This window comes from Syzygium oleosum, unplaced genomic scaffold, assembly GCF_021117445.2.
Source record: "Syzygium oleosum isolate NSW1041296 unplaced genomic scaffold, Sole_v2.1 Sole_v2.02, whole genome shotgun sequence".
NCBI lineage: Eukaryota > Viridiplantae > Streptophyta > Magnoliopsida > Myrtales > Myrtaceae > Syzygium > Syzygium oleosum.
Window position 1 is genome coordinate 17186818 of NW_026607486.1, and position 23684 is coordinate 17210501.

The 23684-nt window shown below is 44.7% G+C and overlaps 4 protein-coding genes across 4 annotated transcripts; 2 read left to right on the top strand and 2 right to left on the bottom strand.

Moving 5' to 3' along the window:
- The first annotated feature begins 8851 nt into the window (after positions 1 to 8851).
- On the top strand, positions 8852 to 10318 carry LOC115677712 (NAC domain-containing protein 1-like). Its single transcript, XM_030600960.2, has 3 exons — positions 8852 to 9211; positions 9339 to 9619; positions 9707 to 10318. The coding sequence occupies exons 1-3, from the start codon at positions 9037 to 9039 to the stop codon at positions 10118 to 10120; spliced, it is 870 nt and encodes a 289-aa protein (XP_030456820.1). The 5' UTR covers positions 8852 to 9036; the 3' UTR covers positions 10121 to 10318.
- A 1171-nt stretch (positions 10319 to 11489) lies between these two features.
- Positions 11490 to 14420, bottom strand: LOC115672351 (2-hydroxy-palmitic acid dioxygenase mpo1-like). The gene is made up of 4 exons (XM_030594150.2): positions 13756 to 14420; positions 12063 to 12125; positions 11911 to 11982; positions 11490 to 11792 (listed from the first exon to the last, which is right to left on the bottom strand). The coding sequence occupies exons 1-4, from the start codon at positions 14110 to 14112 to the stop codon at positions 11676 to 11678; spliced, it is 609 nt and encodes a 202-aa protein (XP_030450010.1). The 5' UTR covers positions 14113 to 14420; the 3' UTR covers positions 11490 to 11675.
- Positions 14421 to 19097: 4677 nt separating this feature from the next.
- Positions 19098 to 20460, top strand: LOC115669897 (photosynthetic NDH subunit of lumenal location 2, chloroplastic). Its single transcript, XM_030591060.2, has 2 exons — positions 19098 to 19763; positions 20082 to 20460. The coding sequence occupies exons 1-2, from the start codon at positions 19113 to 19115 to the stop codon at positions 20178 to 20180; spliced, it is 750 nt and encodes a 249-aa protein (XP_030446920.2). The 5' UTR covers positions 19098 to 19112; the 3' UTR covers positions 20181 to 20460.
- Positions 20461 to 20655: 195 nt separating this feature from the next.
- On the bottom strand, positions 20656 to 22431 carry LOC115670491 (casparian strip membrane protein 3-like). Its single transcript, XM_056304857.1, has 3 exons — positions 21502 to 22431; positions 21285 to 21408; positions 20656 to 21101 (listed from the first exon to the last, which is right to left on the bottom strand). The coding sequence occupies exons 1-3, from the start codon at positions 21720 to 21722 to the stop codon at positions 20886 to 20888; spliced, it is 561 nt and encodes a 186-aa protein (XP_056160832.1). The 5' UTR covers positions 21723 to 22431; the 3' UTR covers positions 20656 to 20885.
- Between the last annotated feature and the right edge of the window lie 1253 nt (positions 22432 to 23684).

Here is a 23684-nt window from a genome sequence, read left to right on the forward strand (position 1 = left end):
TTTTGACGTGATGCCAATTCAGTCATTCCGGCTAATTTTGGCCATATATTACTAACGTGGATGCCGGCCAGCCTACGTGGTACGGTTGGCTAATCATGGCCACGGTTCGGAACCGACCGGTTCCGGTTCAGGTTCGGAACCGGTCGGTTCGGAACCGGTTCCGGGCCGGTTCATAATTTTTCTTTTCTGTTTTTTTTTCTTTTTCTTTTCCTTTTCTTCTTTTTTTTTTCTTTTCTTCCTCCGCCGGCCATAGCCGGGGCCGGCGGAGGTCGCCGGCCTCGGGCGAGGCCGCCCTCGCCCGGCGAGGGCGGCCTCGCTGGCCGGGCGAGGCCGAGCCTCGCCGAGATCGGGTGAGGCTCGACCTCACCGGCGTCGGGCGAGGCCGACCTCGCTCGCAATCGGGCGAGGCCGACCTCGCCGCAACGGCAAGGCCGGCGAGGTCGAACCCTCGCCGGATCCGGCGAGGCTCGACCTCGCCAAGCAACGGCGAGACCGGCCTCCCCTGAGGCCGGCGAGGTCGAGCCTCGCCAGATCTGGCGAAACATTATAAATTGTAATTAAAATAATAAAAATTAAAAAATTACTGTTCCGGTGACGGAACATTATTCAATATAAATTGTAATTAAAATGTAAATTGTAATCAAATTTGGGCACAAAAAGACAAGAGAGAAAGAAAGGTCTTGAACTTAATAAATTATCATTAAGCACATTACAATTCGTTACAATGATCTATAAAAAAAAGGAGCACAATATATATGCCCTAAAATGATCCCAAAACCTAAGCATTCTGTGCGCAGGGGACCAGAGGTCACATGTCATCGGATTATACTTCGGTTTCCCTAAGCTCACGTGGGCGTACCCGGTATGAGAAACAAGGGTTCCCGAAATATTTACCAACTCCAATAGTTCTTTTACCCTCAATCGTCACTACCCGTTCCAGTACCGGTACCGGTAGTATCTCCGTCGTTAAAGAATTCGGATTCATTATTCCGATCTATCTCTTGTTGCCGGTATTGAGCCTTCGTCCAATCAACAACACAAGCTTGAATCTCCACTGATTCTGGAGCTAATCTTGAACGATATTCGTCCAAAATATTACCTCCGGGACTGAATGCTTGTTCGACCGCAACTGTGGAACAAGGGGTTGAAAAAATCTGTTTTGCAATAAGAGAAAGGATTGGGTATTGGCTTGCGTGCCTCTTCCACCAATCCAAAATTAAAAAATCTGTACCACCTTCGGATTCAGTAAACTCAAATGAAACGGTTAGATAAATCTCTAATTCAGAAATATTTCCTATTACTCCCTTTTATTTTTTTTGTCTATGTAGTAAAAGTTGGTACCCTCTACTAATTTTACTTGTACTGTCATTTTGTATCTCCGTAGATTGAGAAGATCCAATATCACCTAAATTATATTTAGTATAAAATTCATTATATATTTCTATTACTACGTTTTTAACCTCACGTACTATGGTTGTAACATTTATCGCATCATAATGTAAACATTGATAATACATACGCAAAAAATCATTTAAGCCATCCAATTTGCAACGCGGATCAAAAACACAAGCAACTAAATAAATAATGGGAATTTCGCTATAATAATGTAGCCACTTCATTTTCATTGCAACTATAGTATGTTGTAATTCAACATCATTTTCATATTCATCAAAAATTCCGACAATATTAGTACACTCTACTAAAAATAAATGTGTAGTAGGATAATAAACACCGGACAAAGTATAAGTTGCATCATTAAAAACCTTTAAAACATCTAAAAAATTTTGGCAAATATCCCACTCTTATGGGTATAAATTAATCTGAGGTATATTATTAGAAATGAATGCACATAATAAATATTTATATGCTAAAGATTCACTAAGCAAGTGGAAAGTAGAATTCCAACGAGTTGGAACATCTCTTGGAAATCTTTTTGGCTTTTTGCCATTTTCTCTACAAAATCTACCCCATTCTTTCATTTTTTGGGGATGTTTCCATAAAAATTGAATCGCCATTTTTATTGGTTGAAGAAAAATATCAAGAGTTTTCAAACCATCTTGTACACATAAATTTAAAACATGACAAGCACATCTAACGTGAAAAAATTTTCCGCCAAAAGCGGGTTTACAAATATTTTCTAAATCAGCAATTGAAGCGGTATTTGCTGCGGCATTATCAAAACCAATTGAAAAAATTTTGTTAAGCAAATAATATTCTTCTAAAACTTGCCTAATTATTCTATAAATATTATTTGCCGTATGCTTATCATCGAAAACTCTAAATGCAATAACTCTTTTTTGAATACTCCACTCGTCATCTATCCAATGACATGTTATGCCCATGTAAGAATGATTTTGCCAATGATCACTCCAAATATCACTACCTATATGCACGCATCCATTAAATTGCATAAAAAAGTTTTGTAAATCTTTTTTTCCATTTTTGTAAAGATCTTTAATTACTCGTTTAGTTGAATTTCTAGGAACACGTTTTGCTTGTGGAGCACATGCTTTTTGTACAAATTCATTAAAACCAAATCTTTCTCCAAAATTAAATGCTAAATACTCAACGGAAATAAATTTGCCTAATTCTTTCTTATAAGTTTTTTCATTAAAACGAAATAAAGGGGAAGTGTTAAGATTGACGTACCCGAAAATTAGTTGTTGCCCGATATCGATTCCCGTTTCGGTTGGATGTTTGCTCCTAAGATGTCGTTTAAATGTTCCATATCCTTGTCCACCTGTATATTTATATATTTTCCCACAATATTTACAAATTATATCATACCTTTTTTGACCAATATCAAACCTTTCCATTTTCGTGAAGTGATTCCAAATGTCAGATGTAAATTCCCGTTCCGCTTCCTTTGTTGTAGATATTTCGGCAGGAGGATGAAAACTTTCTTGCGCCGGGACGCGCTCCACATCGGGAAAAATGTTGATTTCATCATCTTGAAAATCTGCATATTCACGAGGATCAAAAGAATGATGGGATTCCGTCATGATATTCTTACCTTTGCCAGGTGGCACTCGACTTCTACTTGCCATTTTTTGAGTGGATTGAGAGAATTGAGCGGATTAATTGAGAGAATTAAGAAAGAATTGCGTGGATTGAGAAAATTGAGAGAATTTAAGAGAATTTGAGAGAATTTCAAGTATTGAGAAAATTTGAGACTTGAGAGAAGAGAATTGTGAGTATTGAGAGAATTTGAGAGAATTTATAAGAAAAAAATGAGAAGAAAATTTAGGATTAAAAAAAAAAGAAAAGATAACCGTTGCAATTTTGCAACAGTTATCTTTTTTTTTTTTTATAAATTTTTGCCCGTTTGGGTGTTGGCCTTGGCTGTTGCCAGCGCAGCTTAAAGGCTGCCTTGGCAACGGGCCGCAAGACGCAAGCCCGCTGCCCGCAGCAGGGCCTGCAGACGTGCAGGCCCTATTGCGGGGGTTTTTTTTTTTTTTTAAAATTTGGGCGCAGCAGGGCCTGCAGACGTGCAAGCCCTGTTGCGGGGGTTTATTTTTTTAAAAAAAAAATTTGCCCACAGCAGGGCCTGCAGACGTGCAGGCCCTGCTGCGGGGGGTTTTAAAAAATTTTGCCCGTTGCCAGGGGCTGCCCTGGCAACGGGCCGCAGCAGCAGCACTGCAGCTTTTTTTTTTTTTTTTTTTGGAACCGGGCCCGGAACCGGCGGTTCCGGGCCGGTTCAAAAATTTCTGGAACCAGAACCAGGCCCGTAGGGCACGGGCCGGTTCCGATTCCAAACCGCAGGCCCGGTCAATGGGTCGGGCCCGAGTTTGACCGGGCCGGTTCCGGGCCGAAACCGGCCCGTGGCCATGACTACGGTCGGCGCCAACATGAACAACTTTTAATTATATTTTAATATGTTTCAAAAAAATTATTTCTTTTTTCTTTTTTTCTTTTCTTTTCTTTTTCTTTTTGTTTTCTTTCTCTTTCTTTTTTTTTCCTCCCCTCCCTTCTTCCTTCAGCCAGTCGCCGAACTTCGGCGACCGGCCAGAAGCCAGGGCCGACGAGTTCGACCTCGCCGGATGGCCACAAGGGTGGCCTGACGCTTGCTGGCGAGGGTCGAGCCTCGCTGGCCATGGGCGAGGCCCGACCTCGCCAGATCCAGTGAGGTCGCGGCCTCTGGCAAGGACGAGGGTGAGCCTTGCTAGTGGCCGGTTGTCGCAATCGGCTGGAGCAACAAGGGAGGGGAGGAAAAAAAAGAAAAATAAATAAATGAATAAATAACTCGAAAAAATATTAAAATATTAAAAGTTGTCCATGTCGACGGCCCGCCGGCGTCCACGTCAGCAATATCCGGTGAAAAATAGACGGAAGGATTGAATTGGCACGACATCAAAAGGTTTAGGATTAAATTGATACAAATGCAATAGGTTTAGGACTTTTACAACACTTTTCCCGAGTTCACTCTTTGGTCTCGGAATCAATCTTATAAATAAAAAGCACCATGCTCGATGAATACCCGTCACCTTTTTTTTTTTTTAATTTGTAACAGGTAACTTTCATCTGCAGAATAGGGGGCACGACTCATAACATTATGCTAAAACAGAGGACATTGGTAATCAAACATCGAGCGCTCATCGGTTCGGTCATTACTCTAGAAGTTATCGTATCCCTTTGGCCTGGCCCACATTGTTCGAATCTCAAAATTTGTACTCCAAATAATCACACAGGGTGGTGACAATTAACGATGGATCTTACTTTATCACAAGGCCATAATCATCCGATATGGGACGTGGGCCGTCACAAACTTTCCTACCTAATGTCCTCGTCTGTTTTGAGATGTACTACCTAGCGATACTTTGTTATTCAATACGTTGCCTAAATCAATTCCTACCCCCTCTATCATCCTAGAAGCCTCCAAAAGTCACACCTTGTCCTAACCATCTCATCATGACAATCGCTTCTCATCTTCATTGAATCAAGTACGAGTCTAGTTCGTCTGCGAACAACCCATCTACAAGGAGTTTCTTGTTAGGATTAGGCATACAAACACAACGAAATAGAGAGTAAAAAGACGAGAAAGAAAAATCGAGACACGAGATTTTATTCTGATTCACCACTAAATTAGAATTACATCCAACAAATAATTCCACTAAAATTAGCACCTCCCATCTTCATGTTACAATTCTCAACTATAAAAGAAAACAATTATATAAGTCCAAACTACCAATGAAATATGGGCTCAAACTATAAAAGCCATCTAACATCGTCGGAACTCCACCCCTTACGACCTCCCGTGCCTTCCTATCAATGGAGAGTATAAACCGCAACCTAACAGGTCTCCCTACTAACCCAATCCACGTGGGTCAAACTTTTAAGATGAATAATTATGAATAATCACACAAGATGATGATGAATTGGGTGTCTATCTTACTTATAAATGACGCCTCGTGTCTCGTCTATTCAATTTTTAACTTGGGGATATCTCAGTTTTTAAATGTCGCAATGCCCAACCTTAGCACTCGCATTGTACAAGCAAAAGGTCAAACTCCAAGCGTGATGGCGTGTCGGTAAACGAGTTTAGCATAGATTCAATCTTAGCTCCTTAAATCTGAGCTAATCAAGAGCAGCACTAGCCGCCCGCAACGCAATTAAAGAAATTGAACCAGCACGTGACCGAAAACAAAAATATAAAAGGCGAAAAACATCAAAGACGTGACGGGCCGATCCCCACAGGGTGGGACCCACACGGTGACGTGGCAAGACGAGGACCGCGGTAGTTTGAAAAAGGGGTAGATGGTCTGTCCCGTGCTTATCCGGGCCGGGTTCAGCGCCCATCGTCGCGGACACGTGTCGCGAGGCGAGGTGGGGACCGACGGCGACGTTTTGCTGGCGCTCGCCGGCAAAAGCAATTTCAGCCTCGCCGTTCTCTCCTCGCGACACGGCGTTGACTCCGCCGTCTCGCTCGAGCTGGAGATGCGATGGCCAAATTGGATCGATCCAATGACATCGTCGGATGTCGAAAAAAGCTTAGGAGTTTTCTATCCTCGCTTTCGAGGCATCGGTTTACGGCATAATTGGAAAAACTAAGCGTATCCCGAAAACCGAATATGATCAGGCCGATTCATCCGATGCAGATCCGACGCGGCGTGTTCGTTTCTAATCGATTTACCCTTTTTCAATCGAGCCAGCGCGGCTTCGGAAAAACCTTAGTGACGGGATTTTAGTCCTGCTAAAGCTCCGAATGAAACATATCAAAGATGGTAAGGGTTATCCTTTTGGGGGGGCCAAAGATGGCAAGGCTCGACGATGCCCTTTTTAGGACATGAAACATCGGTCCAAGCTTTCTATTTTTGTTGGATTGAGAACAAGATATGGACACACGCAAACAACAGTGCCGCTTTCCCACATTCTTGAGCAATTTGGTCAGCAGTCCCTCGCTCAAATCTTGATAAGAATTGAACCGTGACCAATGACCATAATGTCACCCGAAAACCTCCAAGTCCCCATGAAGTTTCCTCCGGGGAAAAGTACCAAAAAAGTTCTAAATCTTTTGCATTAGTGCCAATTTAGTCCTAAACCTTTTTTTGGTGCCAATTCAGTCCTAAACCTTTTGCATTTGTGCCAATTTAGTCCTAAACCTTTTTTTGGTGCCAATTAAGTCCTAAACCTTTTAAATTGGTGCCAATTCAGTCCTAAACCTTTTGTTTTACGTGTCAATTTAGTCTTCCGATCAATTTTGGTCGAAATTTGCCCGATGTGGGCGCTGTGGCCGGCGTGGTCGATCATCTAGCCGACGTGGACAACTTTAATAATATTTTCATTTTTTTTTTGAATTTTTATTTTTTTTCCTTTTTTTCTTTTTTTTTCACTTTTTTTTTGTCCCCCCCTCCTTCCTCGAAGGCTTGGCCGCTGGGTCCGGCGATCCTGCAGGCCGTAGAGACCGGCGAGCTCGACCTCGCCGGCCACTGGCGAGGGCGAGCCTCGCCTTGGTCGGGCGAGGCTCGACCTCGCCAGATCCGGCGAGGTCGGGCCTCGCCGCGACCTCCGGCGAGGTCGAGCCTCGCCCGACCAAGGCAAGGCCGCCGCCCTCGCCAGTGGCCGGCAAGGTCGAGCTCGCCGGCCTCTGGCCTCTGGCTGGTCGTCGGACTGGCGACCGGCCACAGGAAGGAGGGGGGGACCAAAAAAAAAGTGGAAAAAAAAAGAAAAAAAGGAAAAAAAAAATCAAAAACTATTAAAATATTATTAAAGTTGTTCACGTCGGCGCCGGTGACCGGCCGGCAGGCGTCCACATCGGCAAATTTCAGTCAAAATTGATCGGAAGGACTAAATTGACACAGAAACAAAAGGTTTAGGACTGAATTGGCACCAATTTAAAAGGTTTAGGACTAAATTGGCACTAATGCAAAAAATTTAGAACTTTTTTTGCACTTTTTCCAGTTTCCTCCCAATCAAAGCTCTCTCTTTTGTGCTGAGAAGATGCTCCTCCGCCTTAACAACCATTCCCCACCAATTACAGCACTTGATTTCCCATCAGCTCATACTTTAAAAGATCATCACGCTTGGTCATAATAAAAAGCACAGTGATGCTTTGGGTCTTCCAACCCTCTTCATCTGTACAGCATATTCCATTTCGATAAAGAGTAGCGGTCAAAAGTGCCGGTTGCTCATTCGAGCTTCCCGTCCCGCTCCGTTTATTTTACGAAAAAATAAATAATTGAAAAAACTTTATTCTAAAAACTATCGTTTACAAAAATGAATGAACGAAGAATGTTTTCATCGTCCACGAAATGTGACAAAAAATTGTCATCGACAATGGAAATGTTTTTAGTTAGCTAATTATTTCAAGCAATACAAGCGATCAATTTTAGGAAAATGTCTTCCGAATCATTCATTTTCTGCGAAATAAATAGAGCATGATTATTGGCACTTTCAACAGAACTCGATTTCACCGTTGAATATTTGGTTTTGCCATCGTTTTTTTAGCAAATCAATTAGCGCAAATTCAAGTAGGATGTGTGACCCAATCCAAGTATTTTGGAGGGCATCATGCTGGTCACTGAAAATCTCCGGTTCCAACACTGATAGGAAAGAGGAAACGAATGCGAAAGTTTAAATGATTTCGCACCTACGAGGTTTGAAGACGTGTGAACCTCGAACCCATACCAACCGAGTTTCTACTGTTCAAAGTATGAACAAGTGAAGACGGATCCTTCGCTTATCTCTCTCAGATATTTGGACCCATGTGCGATTTGAGCTGACATCGAACCTCAATAGTTTTATGGAATCCCGCCATTCACGCCAACTGTTGTCCAGGTCGATAGCACGTTTTACCCACAATAAACAAATAGATGCATGAACGAACGAACGAAATATCTTACCTAGGGATGTAAAAGAAGAAGAAGCTCGATCAAGATGGAGCGGATAAGCTTCAAAGTTTTATCCCTTACCAGGTCAAACTGTTCTTGGCCACGGTCAAGTAAAACATACGGATGCGTTTGGATCTTAGCGAGGGTATATCCACCGCATGGCGTTCCTTCTGCTTTTGGAAGACCTGGTTGTAATTTTATATGTCCGAATATAACAAGACGTGTACAACTAGGGAGGGACTAGGACGTTTGCTTTTGTAGTGGGGGCTTCATCTACTCCAGCAAAGATTATAGTACAGCATGAATATAATAATACAGAACGGGAACCTCATGTGGCGAGGACAAAATGTCTTACTTCAGCAGGTTGTGGATAAGAAAGGCACCCGTTCAAAACTTTCAAAAGGAATTCAAGTCAAAGAGCCCACCAATCAAATCCATGCAGCTTTCCACAAGATGACAAAATCCATCACAAATAAAAGGCAGGGGCCTCTCCATTCCAATATTTCAAAAACCTAGTTTCTCTTCACGGCCTTCCTTTCCCTTGTAGCCTGGCCTCTCCAGTCCTCTCTCTCTCTCTCTCTCATCATCGTCACCATCCTCAGCTAAGGAATATTTAATCAAGTGTAGTGCAAACTTTAGTCTCGCCAATCATCAACCGTTATACTTCTCAATTTGTCTTTGAGCTCTTGTGTTCATCTGTTCCACCAGAATGGAGGGCATGTCTGTTTCTTCTGGCTCTGGCCTCCCTCCTGGGTTCAGATTCCATCCCACGGATGAAGAACTAATCATGCATTACCTAAGAAACCAGGCCACGTCCAGGCCATGCCCCGCGGCCATCATCCCAGAAGTTGATATTTACAAATTTGATCCCTGGCAATTACCTGGTTGGTCCCCGACTTTAGAACCCCACCATGAAAGAAAGATTGAATTTTATGACGGTTGTATGCAATTCAATTGTACGTGTATGTGGTATGTTGATTAATGAGTGGTTTTGCTTTCTTGGGTTTGTAGAGAAAGCCGAATTCTGGGAGAACGAGTGTTACTTCTTCACGCCGCGGGACCGGAAGTACCCGAATGGGGTGCGCCCCAACCGGGCGACCGTGTCCGGATACTGGAAGGCCACAGGCACGGACAAGGCAATCTACAGTGGGTCAAAGTACGTCGGGGTCAAGAAGGCCCTCGTGTTCTATAAGGGCCGCCCGCCCAAGGGGACCAAGACCGACTGGATCATGCACGAGTACCGACTAACCGACGTGAAAGGACAAGCGAAGAAACGAAGCGGGTCGATGCGAGTAAGTCTCAGTGATTGAAGTTTGATTCGGGGCTTATGTGAAACGTTGCGATCTGATCATGCTTAGCCTTGATTGCATCTATTTCAGCTGGATGAGTGGGTGCTGTGCAGGATCTACAAGAAGAGGCAAACTGGCAAGACATTGGAGCCCGGAATTGAAGAACCCAATCATAATGTCCAAGCAACTGACAAAGTGTGTGCCAATCTTGATGCTACTGACCCACCAATGCTGAAATTCCCAAGGACATTCTCACTGACCCATCTGCTGGAAATGGACTACTTGGCCCCATTCTCCCACATCTTATCTGACAACCCCTACAGTGCAATCTTTGATTTCCAAAACACCATAAGCAACAACTCTGGAAATGATTGTGCTGATCAGAAACCACAGGGTGGACATATGCCCCACCACGTGGCAGATAACTGGGGCAAGTTCCAAGCGGTTCAGAACAGTGCCTTGAACCAGACCGTGGTCATCAACCCCATCTTTGACCTCCAGTGATTTGTTGGGGACAAAAAATCAAAAAAGAAGAAAAAAAAAATCATGGCTTTAAATAGAAAGGAAATTTGAAATTTGATTATGCGAAGAATTTGAGGATCGGCAGGACACCACCAGCTATTCAAGAAACGAAAAATCTGTAATTTGGTTGTAAGGGTTTATATATAAGTATAATGAATCAGTGGAAATTTTTACGTGCAATCTCAGCTCCTTTCTTGCAAGTCTCTTTCACGGGCGTAGATGACGATGAGAAAACAGTCTCTTTTCGTAGAAACTATGGATTGATCGCAAAGCTCAAGGGGTTGGTTTTCTTTGTCGTGATGTATTTCGGTTGATGCCAAAAGTGGTTGTTCATCTTTCTTAATCTATGGATAAGACCGGACCGTGATAAATTTTAAAACTCGAGCTGTCTCTTTCGAACTGAGGTTACCAACCAATGTCCTCCGAATCAATTCTCCTCTATCGACCTGCCAACTGGCAGAATATTAGGCAGTAATCGTGTGCTGGGCACGTGTTTCATCTCACGATTTCGTCGCATCTTAAGACGAATTGAATTGCATGCGTCGGCACCAGAGGAGGTACCTTCGAATTTTGAAGAATATACCCTATGAGAAACGAGAGAGATCCAATGCGTGTGCCAGGGGGAAACCTCTTGAAAGTTTGAAAGATACTTGTCCTCCTTCGTCGGGACTCTAATGCTCTTGTCTTGACTTCCTCGACATGTTACCCTCCTTCCATTTGGTTGCTTAAACATGGGGATTTAGGCCTGCGGCTTTCTCGGTCAATCGCGGGTTTTTCTTGTCGCACACCATACGTTAACCTAACCGGTTAACCGGTCATTTAGTGCCGTATTTGCCAAGTTCGCGGGTATGCGATAACGTAGACGATCAATTGTTCGGCCAGGTTTAGTTTTGACACTCTTTACATTCCGTGAAGATCTCTTTGAGCACCGGATTAGCCCTGTCCGATTCATCAAAGCAAGTGCTCTCTCTCAGGTGCATGAGTAAGCATCTAGAATCGTATGTTCTCTCATCGACTTTGTGGGTTCATAAAGAAAAAGAGAGAGAGAACAATCCAAACTCGAAAGGAGCCAACAGATCGGTCAGACAAGCAGCCAAGCTCAATAAATCGGACCGACCCTACAATGGAAGTCCTAATCAACCATCACTATTTTTAACTAAGACCTGATCATATCAAATTGCAGATCACACCAGAGAGGGCCCATAGGCGTGGCTCACCCACCTCTCACTAGCCAACCACATCCTCTTACCCATCACAAGGAAAAATGCCAACTACTCCATGCTGAAACTTGCCTCGAGTCCTCCATGCTTGGCCAACTCGATTGAACTAAGCGAAAATGAAGGAATTGACATGAACAAAACAAACAAGACTTTTCATTGCTTTTATATATATCTCGGCATAGCGGTGTGAATGTTAGGTATAGGTCTATGCGCAGAGGTATGACTTGAGCTAGTCCAAGCTTATATTTCACAGAATATGGAGGCGTCGTAGGGGGGGGGGGGGGGCTAGATGGGGCACCGAAACCTTAGAACAGACTTCAAGTAAGCAGTTTCTCTTGCTTGTCTTTCCAATCACTAACTTCGGCATCGATTTTTGCTTCCACTGTCGCACGAAATCCAGGGTATGGCTCGTATCCAAAAGACGTCTGAAGGGCCTGAAAAGTTGTAAAAAAAAACAAACAGAAAGAAACACACGGGAGACTGTCAGGAACATGTTTGAATGGAAGAGATCATGCATTGACGGACGCTACTTAAATGCTTTCAAGAACTCACCTCCAGCAACACAAAGAAGGGAGCCATCAAGAAGGCTTGAGCGAGGTTGTCCAGAAGAGCTGGGGCTCTTTTCTGTACAAATTAATTCAGCTGATCAGCTGCAGATAAGATCGCCAATTCCTAGAGCTCTTTCAAGGGAAGTATTAGCCTACCTCAAAGACCCCGTGGCCAATGAACTGCCCAGTCCAACACACTATCTGAGCCACGAGAACAACCTGATGACGAAGATGTCAAATGGCGGAAGCGAGTAATACTCATTCAATTTTAATATTTAACAAGAAGAAAACTGGCAGATTGGTGCCCAGGGAAAACGGCTTTATATGGAACATCATTTGGACAAACCACGTGACAAATGATGGCACCAGAGCACTCTGAAGTTTCCCCAATCACTCTAAAGTTTAAAAAACAGCACTAATGGAGTGCCATGAAAGGAGCAAGAGAACAAATATAAATGAATGATGACTTTGTGTTCTTTGCTGGAATTAGCAAATGCTACTAAATCTGTTTAAGATGAAAACCAACACCAAGATCACAAGATCCTATGAATGCCAGCAACCTCCTTATCCTGATGAACAAGATGGCTCGAGGAAATTGACTTTCAGGAACTATCACGGAAATTTATGCACATATACAATAAGTAAATTATTAATATTTGTTGACACAAGTCTTAAAACTTCTGCAACACTGAGAGAAAGCCACATCCTTTTCCATCACAAAATAATCAAGTGCCATCAACCCTTCATTATATGTTGAAAGTAGCAAACCGTACAGCAGAAAAAGGGAAAAGAAAAGAGTAGCGAGATGAAATTGCTAGCAATCTTTGGAAGAGGAAACTATAGAAAACCTAATAAACAACAGTTGCATTTGTCAGAATAAAGTACTTTGTGCATGTATGTGTGTGCTTTGTTTTCCTTTATTTACCTGAATCCCACATAAGTAGCTAATGATGTTATCAATAAAACAGTGAAACAGCACCGACACCGCATAGGTCCTTCAAAGTAACTTGGCCTATTAATCTTGACCAGCCGCAACTGTTTCCACGGCAAATGGAACTTGCCTGTAAACTATTCTCTCAGCTGGTACCACGCACGCACATATATATATTACAATGTTAATTGATCTAAAAATTGCACCGCATCTGTGAAACTCTGATGGATATAAAAAAGAAACAAAACTCTCTGGAGAAACGATATATAAGCGAAAAATGAGCGCCAACAATAAGTATTAGCAGTCACGAAAAGTACCGGGATCACTAATTCAGTGAACATGAAACAATGATGCACCTTCGAGATATATATGGACAGTGTGAGTCCACATGCTATCCTCAGTTCTGATTTTGAAGTTCACCAATCCTCACAGATAGCATACCCGGCTGAGAACAGGGGAGCAACTGCACCAGTCTCCTTTTGTAGTTCCAAAGATAATTCACAGCCGGAGCTCAAAGGATAGAGAGCAAAAGCTCCAAAACTGAAGATTCTACTGAGAACTTCACCGCTACAGGCAAACGAGCCACAACCAATTTCGTTCCCCAATCATCGAATGCTAGCATACCGAACACTGAAGTGCGAGTCGCATAGAACACCACAGACACCAAAAAAAACGACCCAATACGACTCAGTGAAACAACACTACCTATGCGTAGCCGTTTTCTTGGCCATGTGCCTATGTGTAGCCTAACTGCCCTTACACTCCTAACATTTTGGGATGAGGGCACAGCTGAAAAGAGAACTCAATTGGAAACTCATAAGTCATAAGCAAAACTGAGTAAAAAAGACAGCAGGATTTCCACCGAACCCACCAAAACGAGCAAGCACATAACAAGCCGGGGGCTTTCAAGAAAATCACCTTCCAAGCGAGAGAGAACCCGAGCCTGCTGGCGACGAAACTGGCGGCGACCCAACAAACCAGGCAGAGCAGAGCGGCCAAAGACCCGGCCCTCGGATCGAGGAACACGTAGAACGCGGAGTAGACCAAAGTCAGCACGCACCCGACGTTCAAGGCCAAGGCCAGGCCGTGCCCGAACAGGGATAGCTCGACCCGAGGGAGGCCGAAGAGAGGAGGGGTGAAGCAGAGGAGGAGCAGGGCGGTGAAGAGGATGGGCCACACGAACACCATGTGGATGGCCACGTTGACCGGGTTGCCGTGATACGCGCCGTAGAAGGCGAAGTGCCTCTCGAGGTCGAATAGCCCCGCCTTCGCCATCTCCGAATCCGGCGAGAGTTTCGATTTTTCACCTCGGAAATGGTCGATGGGTCGGCCTGATTCTTCGCGGGTTCGAGCCCCGGCGAGGAGGGTTTCGAGGGCGAACGCGGCAGCGGTTCAGCAGGGGAGGCGAGAGGCGATGGAGAGCGTGGAAAGACGGCGGAGGGACGCCGTGGAAGGCGGTCGTCGCGGAGCTGGGGGAGATCAGTAAAATCGCATTGCTTTGCATTGAAGTGATCTTTCTTCTTCTTGGTCTGGATTTGGAATAAGGTTGGTTGGTTGGTCCACTCCGAAAAAAAATGTTTTTTCTTTTTACATTCTGGAAGCTGTGATGGTTGAGGGGTCAAAGTCAAATTTGAGGTGCGATTAGGCGATCAGGGAGTTTGGAAATCGGGAGCAATTCCCCATAACCAATTATAGTTGGATAATAGATATTGCAATGCAATCCCAATTCTTTTAAATAATCGATAATTTCTTGTAATTCTCTCGAGATATTTCAGTATCATTACGGCTCTTCCGAATGAAGGAGTAAATATTTGCGAGTTCAATTTTCTCTCGATTGATCCATCCATTTATTGTATATAGTGAAAGTCGGAACCGATAGAATACTTGCTCCCACCCTTGCCGTGCAACCCTTTCACTTTAGCTCTGGAATTGTCATGCGGCGAAACACATGACATAATTTTGTCGCGTAGTACGTGTTCAATCGATAAGCATCATTATCTGGAGACTCCTATGTTTTGCTGAGTTCAAATTTCGGAAACTGAAATGCTTTTTGAACAATGCAGTATACTTTTTTCATCCCGAAATTTCTATTTTTGTAGTAGTTTAAATTTCAAAAGATGGATAAAGGACAAGTATCTTTGAATATAGTTTTTGTCAATACAGAAAATTTTCATAAAAGTAAATGAAATTTGAAAGAAAACTTTAAAAAGTTAGTAATGAGTTAATTTACTGATATTCTAAAAATGCAACTTATTTTAGGTCAATGAATAAATCACGGGTAAATGAAATTTGAAAGAAAACTTTAAAAAATTAGTTGAGCACCCATCTCGGCCATGGATGATGGGGGAACCCTTCCGGCATCACTGGCGATCGGCCTGAGCTACCACCTCTGGCTCCGTCTTTTTCTGTACTTCTCCGATCACCTCCATATCCGAAATCGTGTCAAGGTATAGCGTCGCTCGCCACCCATGTCCATGGTCGCTTTTCCGTTCAGGCGTCGTGTCGCTCGTCCATGGCTGTCGTTGGCGTTGAGCGATGCCGAAAGGGGTAGGTCAGTGCTGGCGACTCCGCTGGTGGCCACAGCGAGGGGGAAATGCTGCAACTCCAAGGACGTTCTTCCATGGCTGAGGTTGAATATATATTTGGCAAATTTCTTTTATTTAATTTCGCGTCAGTGGACATGTGTCAAATTATGAGCGGCTGGACTAGAACATGTATGACGCGTATGCAGCTGACATGGTAGTTTCTAACCACAGAACAGACATAACAGTCCCGAACAAACATTTTAGTCGAACACATCGGTAAAATTCTCGAAGTGATGAAGTACAAACATGTAGAAGAATACGACATTTTGTCATAATAAAGTTCAAACATGTAACATTGTTTTATAACTGCCGTGACGACTTGTCGTAATTGGATGTGAAACAATTGTGAAAACATAAAGACCAATTCAAAGTTACTTCCACTTTCTCCGTCGAGCATATTGATCTCTCCATAAATGCTTTAGAAGACCTATTCCGTGAAGCTGAATGACAAACTTCTCCTCCTCCTCCTCCTCGGGACTAGAAGGGCCACGTTTTATGTCTGAATCGAGATTGTTCGCCCACCTTAACCGGCAACTCTTGCCGCAACGAAGCCGACCTATCAAGCAGCAACGCGGAACCATCACCGGTATTTGAACTCACAATATCGGACATATGTAACAAGCCATCTACTGCAACACTAATAGTCTAATTCGTGGAGAAAATAAAATACAAAAAGAAGCGAAATTTAGCAAAAGAAATGAAAATTTAACAGATTGGACAATGTAAGCTTGCTGATGGGTGATGCTCAATTAATCATCTCAACATAGGAGGATTCCCGAGCACGGACGTCGCGGCCAGTGAAATGAGTCACCGCTAGTAACGAAAGAAGAAAACTGCCCGTTGAGTTCAAGAATTGGCCTACTGTAGATCCACCTAGCAGCTAAAAACATATGTGCATTTATGGAATGCATGCATGGTATGCATGATGCAAGTGACCTAAAGTGACTTGGATTCGCACAAAGAATGGCTCTCGACGGATTTTTGCGCCATGCTTTGCACGTCAAATTCCGAAATGAGGATTTGCCATTTGGCCAATTTCCCAACCAGAGCGGGCTTCTCCAGGAGGTATTTAATGAGATCATTCTCACTCACTAGCAGAATTCGGTGATGAAGAGTATATTGACATAATCGACGTAATACCCACAAAAGAAAAGCATCATTCAACTTTAAAAATAAGGGTTTGTATTTTGTTCCGTTCTTCTTGCCTCAACAACAACAAGATCGATGGACAGTTAAAAAATAAGGACTTTTTCATTGCGACAAAGAAAATCCCATCAAATGAACTATTGATTCAACCTTAGTGAAGATAAAAGTTATTGAGCTAAAAATTGTTCGGTTGCTTGAGAGACAAATCAAAAAAATGAAAAAAAAAAAAACTGAAAATCACGCGTTTCCTCTTAATTCCATGAATCAATCGAATGCTATCGCTCAACTGGTGACCATAGAAGAAATGCGACCGGCGGGGCCTCTCGGAGGAACCGTAGCCGCGAATGGGGCTCCGTTAAGATTGATGTTGTTATTCTTGCAATAACTCTAGAAAACTATGCAAAGGGCCATGAGCAAACGAACTCCTCCATGGTACCCTCCACTTTGCAGCCGATTCATCTGCGTTTGCACCCATTTCGAATCAATGCTCTCAATTCAAACAGCGAGACTATACAAATAACTCATAGAATTTTTCAAAAAAGTTAATACCACGGAAAACCCCAAATCTAATATACATGTGACAATTTTACCCCAAACTAATTTTTTGACCACAAAAAATCCCAAACTGATACACCTGTGACAAATTTATCCTCAGTTAGATTTCGTTAAATTTTAATGTCAAATTGGTTTGTTAAATGACACGCGACAGTTGACTGATATGTCAGTTTTATGTTTTACCCTCCATTTATTCCAATTTGTGATTTTTTGTTGTATTTTTTCAATTTAACGAAAATTAACGGATGGTAAATTTGTCACAAATGCACCAGTTTGAGATTTTTAGTGGTCAAAATATTAGTTTGGGGTAAATTTGCGTTAGCGTGATTGTGCGTGCGTGAGAAAGAGAGAGAGAAGAGTCAGCTGATGAATCGCAGCAACCGATGGGCCTCCTCCGGAGGCGAAGGGGGCTCGCGACCTAGCAGCTGCAATGGCAAGGCTATCGGGGGAGGCGACTCGCCAGAGGTAGATCTGAACAGCAGCTGCGACTGACGAGGTCTATAGGGAAGGCAGAGGCGGTGGGACATGCTGGAGAAAGAAAGAGCGGATGTGTCTTCGTTGTTCTTCTCTAAAAGAGACCGTAAAAAGCTCTTGAAAATTGGAAAGAGGAGAGAGCTTTAAGCGGAACTTTAAACGTCAACCAAAGGAGTGAGAAATGAAAGCCTCGGATTTTTTAATTTTTTATTTATTTTCTAGCCAGTCCATGTCAGAGGACAAGTGTCACACATTTGAGTGGAGCCACGCTTGTCACGTGGATTAATGGCGCGGTGGTTACTAAACCCTGAATATTTTCTAAGCAAATTACACAATCAATGCTAGTTGCAGCATGCCTGTCTAGATTAGCTTTCACTTTTACATCTTGCCCTTAAATCCAATGCCCGGGACGATTTTACAAAATTCGAATGTCAACAAATAGATCGATATTTTGGCCCAATTCCCTAAAAAACCCTCAACTGTAGCCTTTGTCTTAATTATATCCCAAACTTTTTTTGTCTCATAAAAAACCCCAAACTTTCACTTTTGTCCCAAATCTACCCCATTAACTTTTCGTCCAATTTTTTAATATTATTTTTTCTTTTCTTTTTCCTTTCCTTTTCTTTTTTTTTGTTTCACCTTCAATCTCTGGCCGGCGAGGTCGGCCCCGCCGGCCGCTGGCGAGGCTCGGCCTCACCGGCGTTGGGCGAGGCTGACCTCGCCGGCGTTGGGCAAGGCCAACCTCGCCAATAGCTGGCGAGGCCGAGCCCTCGCCAAACTGTCCTCGCCGTGGCTAGCGAGGCTCGGCCCCGCCGGCCTCTAGCGAGGCTCGGCCTCGCCGTTGCTGGGCAAGGCCGACCTCGCCGTTCTTGGCGGCGGCCGAGCCTCGCTAAACCTGTCCTCGCCGTGGCTAGCGAGGCTCGGCCCCGCCGGCCTGGCAAGGCTCGGCCTCGCCGTCTGCCGGGCTAAGGGCCCGACCTCGCCGGCCCGGGCGGCATGGCCGAGCCCTCGCCGAGATTTGGCGAGGCTCGGTCCCGCCGGCAACTGGCGAGATCGGCCTCCCCCAGCAATGGCGAGGTTCAGCCTCGCCAGTTGCCGGCGGGGCCGAGCCTCTCCATGGCTGGCGAGGCTCGGCCCCTCCAGCTATTGGCGAGGCCGAGCCTTGCCAGCGGCCGTCGGGGCCGACCTCGCCGGCGGCAACCGGCCAGAGGTTGAAGGTGAAACAAAAAAAAAAAGAAAATGAAAGGAAAAATAAAAGAAAAGAAAAAATAAAAAAATTCGAAAAAATAAAAAATAATATTAAAAAATTGGACGAAAAGTTAATGGGGTAGATTTGGGACAAAAGTGAAAGTTTGAGGTTTTTTATGAGACAAAAAAAAGTTTGGGATATAATTGGGACAATGGCTAAAGTTGAGGGTTTTTTAGGGAACTGTGCCGTGCTATTTTTATAATTTTTGGATATATTATTTTAAATTTTAACGGAAAAGTGGGGGGGGGGGGAGCGACAACTTCATAATGGGGATCGCACATGGGAGAGATGGCACGTGCCGCAGCGATGACAAGTGGCGAGACATCATTGGAAGCTCGTCAGCACACACCCGAGCTTTTGCATCACCTTCCGAAGCTGGAAATGGAAGGCGTCAAAACAACTTTATCCGGAAGAAGAAGCGGAAGAAGAATACCATGAGCGCCTTCACTCGAGCTGCATCTCCGCCACTCCACTCACAAACCACCGCCAAGCCCCGCCACGCCCACCCCCTCCGCCCCTCTCTCCCCGTCGCCCGGTCGTCCCTCCCCCCCGGCGGAGAACCCGCCGCCGGCCGCCGCGGGGTCGCCGCGTCCGCCCTCGCGCTCGGGCTCCTCGCCGCGGCGGCCCCCGTGGCGCGGGCGGAGAGCTGGGGCACGCGGTCGTTCCTGATCGAGCGGTTCTTCCAGCCGGGGCTCTCGCCGGAGGACGCGGCGGCGAGGATCCGGCAGACGGCGGAGGGGCTGCACGACCTCCGGGGCATGCTCGACACCATGTCGTGGAGGTACGTCATCTTCTACATCCGCCTGAAGTCGGCCTACCTGTCCCAGGACCTGAAGAACGCGGCCACCACGCTGCCGGAGGGTCGCCGGAGGGCTTACGTCAGCAAGGCGAACGAGCTGGTGGATAACATGGCCGAGGTACGTGCGCCTCACTCTTAAGCTAGTGTTATAGAGTTCGGATAAGCTAGTGATTAGTATAAAGTACAGCTTATGGCAATTATATATGTAATTAATTCTGACCAGAAAAAAAAAGTCTGAATTCCCGGGTGCAAAAATCGAAACCACAACCATCGATTTCTGAACCGAAAGCATAGGAACGCCCTTGTCGCTAGGTCAATGTCGGAGTGGGTTCTTCATGTGCGATTTCGGGGATGGAGTTTGATTGAAATGATGTCGCGTGCATGTTGTTTATGCCCGATTACGATATGTATGAGCCGTGACCATTTCTCTTTTCAGTTCGATTACTACGTCCGCACTCCCAAGGTGTACGAGTCGTACCTTTTCTATGAGAAGACGTTGAAATCCATCGATGACCTCGTGGAGATGTTAGCATAGGAGAGAGAGAGAGAGAGAAGGCGCGCACGGCGACCATGGCCTAATTGGCAGCCGCCGATCAACGGTGCGGTCTGAAGGGGCGACTCGGCTTCTGAGTTGAAGGCGCTTGATCTTGTGTGATTTCTGGCTACATTCTTTTGCCAAGTCAGAAATAGTCTTTCTTGCTTTCGAACTCATGGCTGCTCTTCATTAGCATGAAAATCAGAACAATCTCAAAGTACATATATGTGATGTATGTGAATGAAGCTGATATTTTATACGGAGGCTGATTCTTTTACTATCCCTTTGCAAGCGTTGATCTTGACTTTTAAATTCTCGGAAACCAAATGTTCTCGTGTCGATCCTATGATCTCGGAACTAGTTTTATCGATCGTCGTATCCCGTTAATCGCTTGGTCATCGTCCTTCTCAAAGTATATATGTTCATGAGGTGCTGGTGCATTTAGGTTCTGTTCTGTTTTGGCTAGAGACTGAACTGGTCATGTCACACTCATATTCATTAACAATACAAAGAACACTTTCGGTTTACATTTGAAATCCTCAGGCGCTCAATCAATGGAATCCTAGATTACACTAACAGAAGTGAAGTTGCACTATGCACAAACTTGTGCGCATTTTACACATACAAACCGAATGGAAGGAATAAAGATTAACCGACAGACCCAAACACCCGGAGTAACCCGATGCCTGCCCGGTGGGCAACACGTTAGGGTCGAGAAATAACCACGGCAGAGAGAATGATCAGCAACATCATCGCAATTGTTGCCCCGAAAGAGCCGATCAAAGATCCCGTTGTCCGCTCGCAGAACGAGTTGAATTGTTGGCAGATTGCGAACCAGTTTGCGCTGCTATTGCCGTTGTGGGCTAAGTAGACGATGGCAGCGGCAGCGGATCCTCCAGCAGTGAGAAGAGTAATCATCGCCTTCAAAATGTTCAAGATGCGCTTTATCAGATAGTGCAATTTTTATGAGAATTCGTTCTTGATCAGTACATCTCTCTCTTGCTCTTGTTTTTTTTTTTTTTTCCAAAAGAAAAAGAAATGTCACTTTTTTGCATGATCATAGTACGTTTTCTAGTAATTTATATGGAGAGTTTCGCCCTTTACCGTGTCGAAGATGATCAAGATGATTCTGGTGATTGTCATCGCGGGCCTCTTGACGTGGAAGATTGACAAGGGGATAGAAAGCACGAGATAGCCGCAGACAACGCCGTTCGCTATGACAAAGAACCTGCTCCATACGCACATCAAACATCATCAATTTGCTCGACCCAGTAAAACAAACAAAACAACGAATACAAAAACTTTGATCGAGTTAGCTCACGTGAAAGACTGTATATCGTTGTACTGAGCCTTGAACTGTAAGAACTGAGTGAAGAAAGGAAGCGTTTCATTAGTCGTTGCCATGGCTATGGCGCTTCCCAGCGTCCCAATGGCCGCGACGATGCGAAGAACGAAGTCGACTATCGACATCCATTTCTTCAGCCCTTGAGCTGGCGGTTGCTGCTCCGAAGCTTCGGCGGCTTCAATCTGTCCTGCCTTCATGTTGTCCTGTCGCGAAAACCCAGTAAAAGGAAGACTCTCTTCAAGGATTCTCGAATGGATGGATGCTTCAGTATGATACAGCTGAGCTGAGATTGCCTGAAAAGGGTTGGAGGGAGGGTGCGTATTTATAGGAACGTGATTAGCGAAGCTAAATCGTGTCTATTGTGGGCATGCACCTATTAAAGTGAAGCAAAGTGGGGAATTAGGTACTGCCCACGTCAAGCGGCTTGGGACTTTGCTTCTGTTCTTGATCCAAACGTCACTGTTCGATAGGGTTCATCGCCTTCCTGAAGCTAAGCTTCTGGTTCATTGACTAAATTAGGACAATCCCACCTGCCCATTTCTGATTTTCTGGTGCGTCATCAGGATCGTCCTGGGTTTTGACTAACATGATGGTGGGACTCCATCCAACTCCAGCAAGGCAACAAGGGCATACCCTGATCAGTAGACAGTACAATGTTAGCGAATGTTGCCCTTTCTTGAAGTCGGTTTGCCTAACTATTTCGCTTTGTTGATTCTTGAATTCAACTTATGGGTGCTGTGGTTTCGCTCCTGCACGTAGTTTGGTCCGATCCCAAGCGGCTGGTGAAAGTTAACCGAGCTTTTGCCAGCATTTTGGTCAGCGTCTTCATCCTTTGACCAGAGAAGAGAAAGGAAGGAGAGAAAAACTAGATATGCCTTTTGACTTTAATTACTTCCATACTTCAAGATTGTTTTGACCCATGAGGGAATTTGTGATTCGAGAGTTGTATCGATTAGGTTGAATTTGCTCTCTCTCTCTCTCTCTCTCTCTCTCTCTCTCTCTCTCTCTCTCTCTCTTAATTTTTGTCTATACGAGTCAGAACAACTGTACAACTAATGAATCAAGGCAATCTCCATCAGCCTCCCAAAAAGAGGGAAATGGTGATAAGGTACAAGTGTCGTTGGGGGGTCTTTAAAAATTCAATTCGTTCTCTGATCATGTGAAGAGGCTCTTTCGAGCTAAAAAAAAAGAAAAAAGAAGGGGCTCTGTTCCAAAGTCCAATGGGCTTGATGGATTGGTCATGTTTGTACCGGCTCGGCTCGACCTTTATGGGCTCTCAATCGCTTGGCGAGTGCACGGTGATACACAAGGTAGTCTAGTTGCTTTGGATTTCGAGGAATCATCATAGTACAATGCATGATTACTTACGGGGCGTTTGGTTTGGTTCAGTTTTGCGGGAATGCAAAGCCATTTTCTGAAGGATCTTTGGTGAAGGTGTATTGGGTGAAAGCAAATAGTTTTTGGATAACTCATTTTTGTGTATATTTTGTGAAGCAACTGTGAAAGAAAAAAGGGTAGACATGAGTGAGCAGTTGCAGAGAAGATAGGGATTGGGCAAGCTTCGCCAACGACGACCTTAAGCGACATCGATGGTGACCATCGGCCTAGCAAGCTTTGACCAGCGATCCTTGTCAAAGCAAATCTCATCGACTGAAGCTGAGCAAAGCTCAGACGAGTTGCGGCCGGGTCGCCTCGCCCGGAGTCGCGTGACCTAGGTGCAGTGAACACAGCGTCGCAATGTCTAGGTCGTGCAACTCAAGCAATTGCTAACCCTCAGATTTAGAGACTCGCAACTATTAACCCTTAGATTTGGAGCCTCGCGACCAGCCATGATCTCTCCTCAATTTGGCCTTCGAGCGTCGGCCCAACCTCAGGCGAGGTGACTCCGAGGTCACGTGACCTTAGACGATCCTCATCTGGACTTCAGCGTGACCTTAGACGATCCTCATCTGGACTTCAGCGTCAGGAGAGCCAGACAGTAGATATGGACTTTGACATCACATGAGCCAAGCGATATGAACCGAGCCCGCCCAACCCCAGCAATGCGACGTTGGTGTTACGCGACCCCTTGCCAACGTTTGTCCATCTCCTCCACCTTCGTGAACTCCCAAATCTGCAAAGAAAAGATGACTAGTTGTGAGGGCAAAATCTATATATGA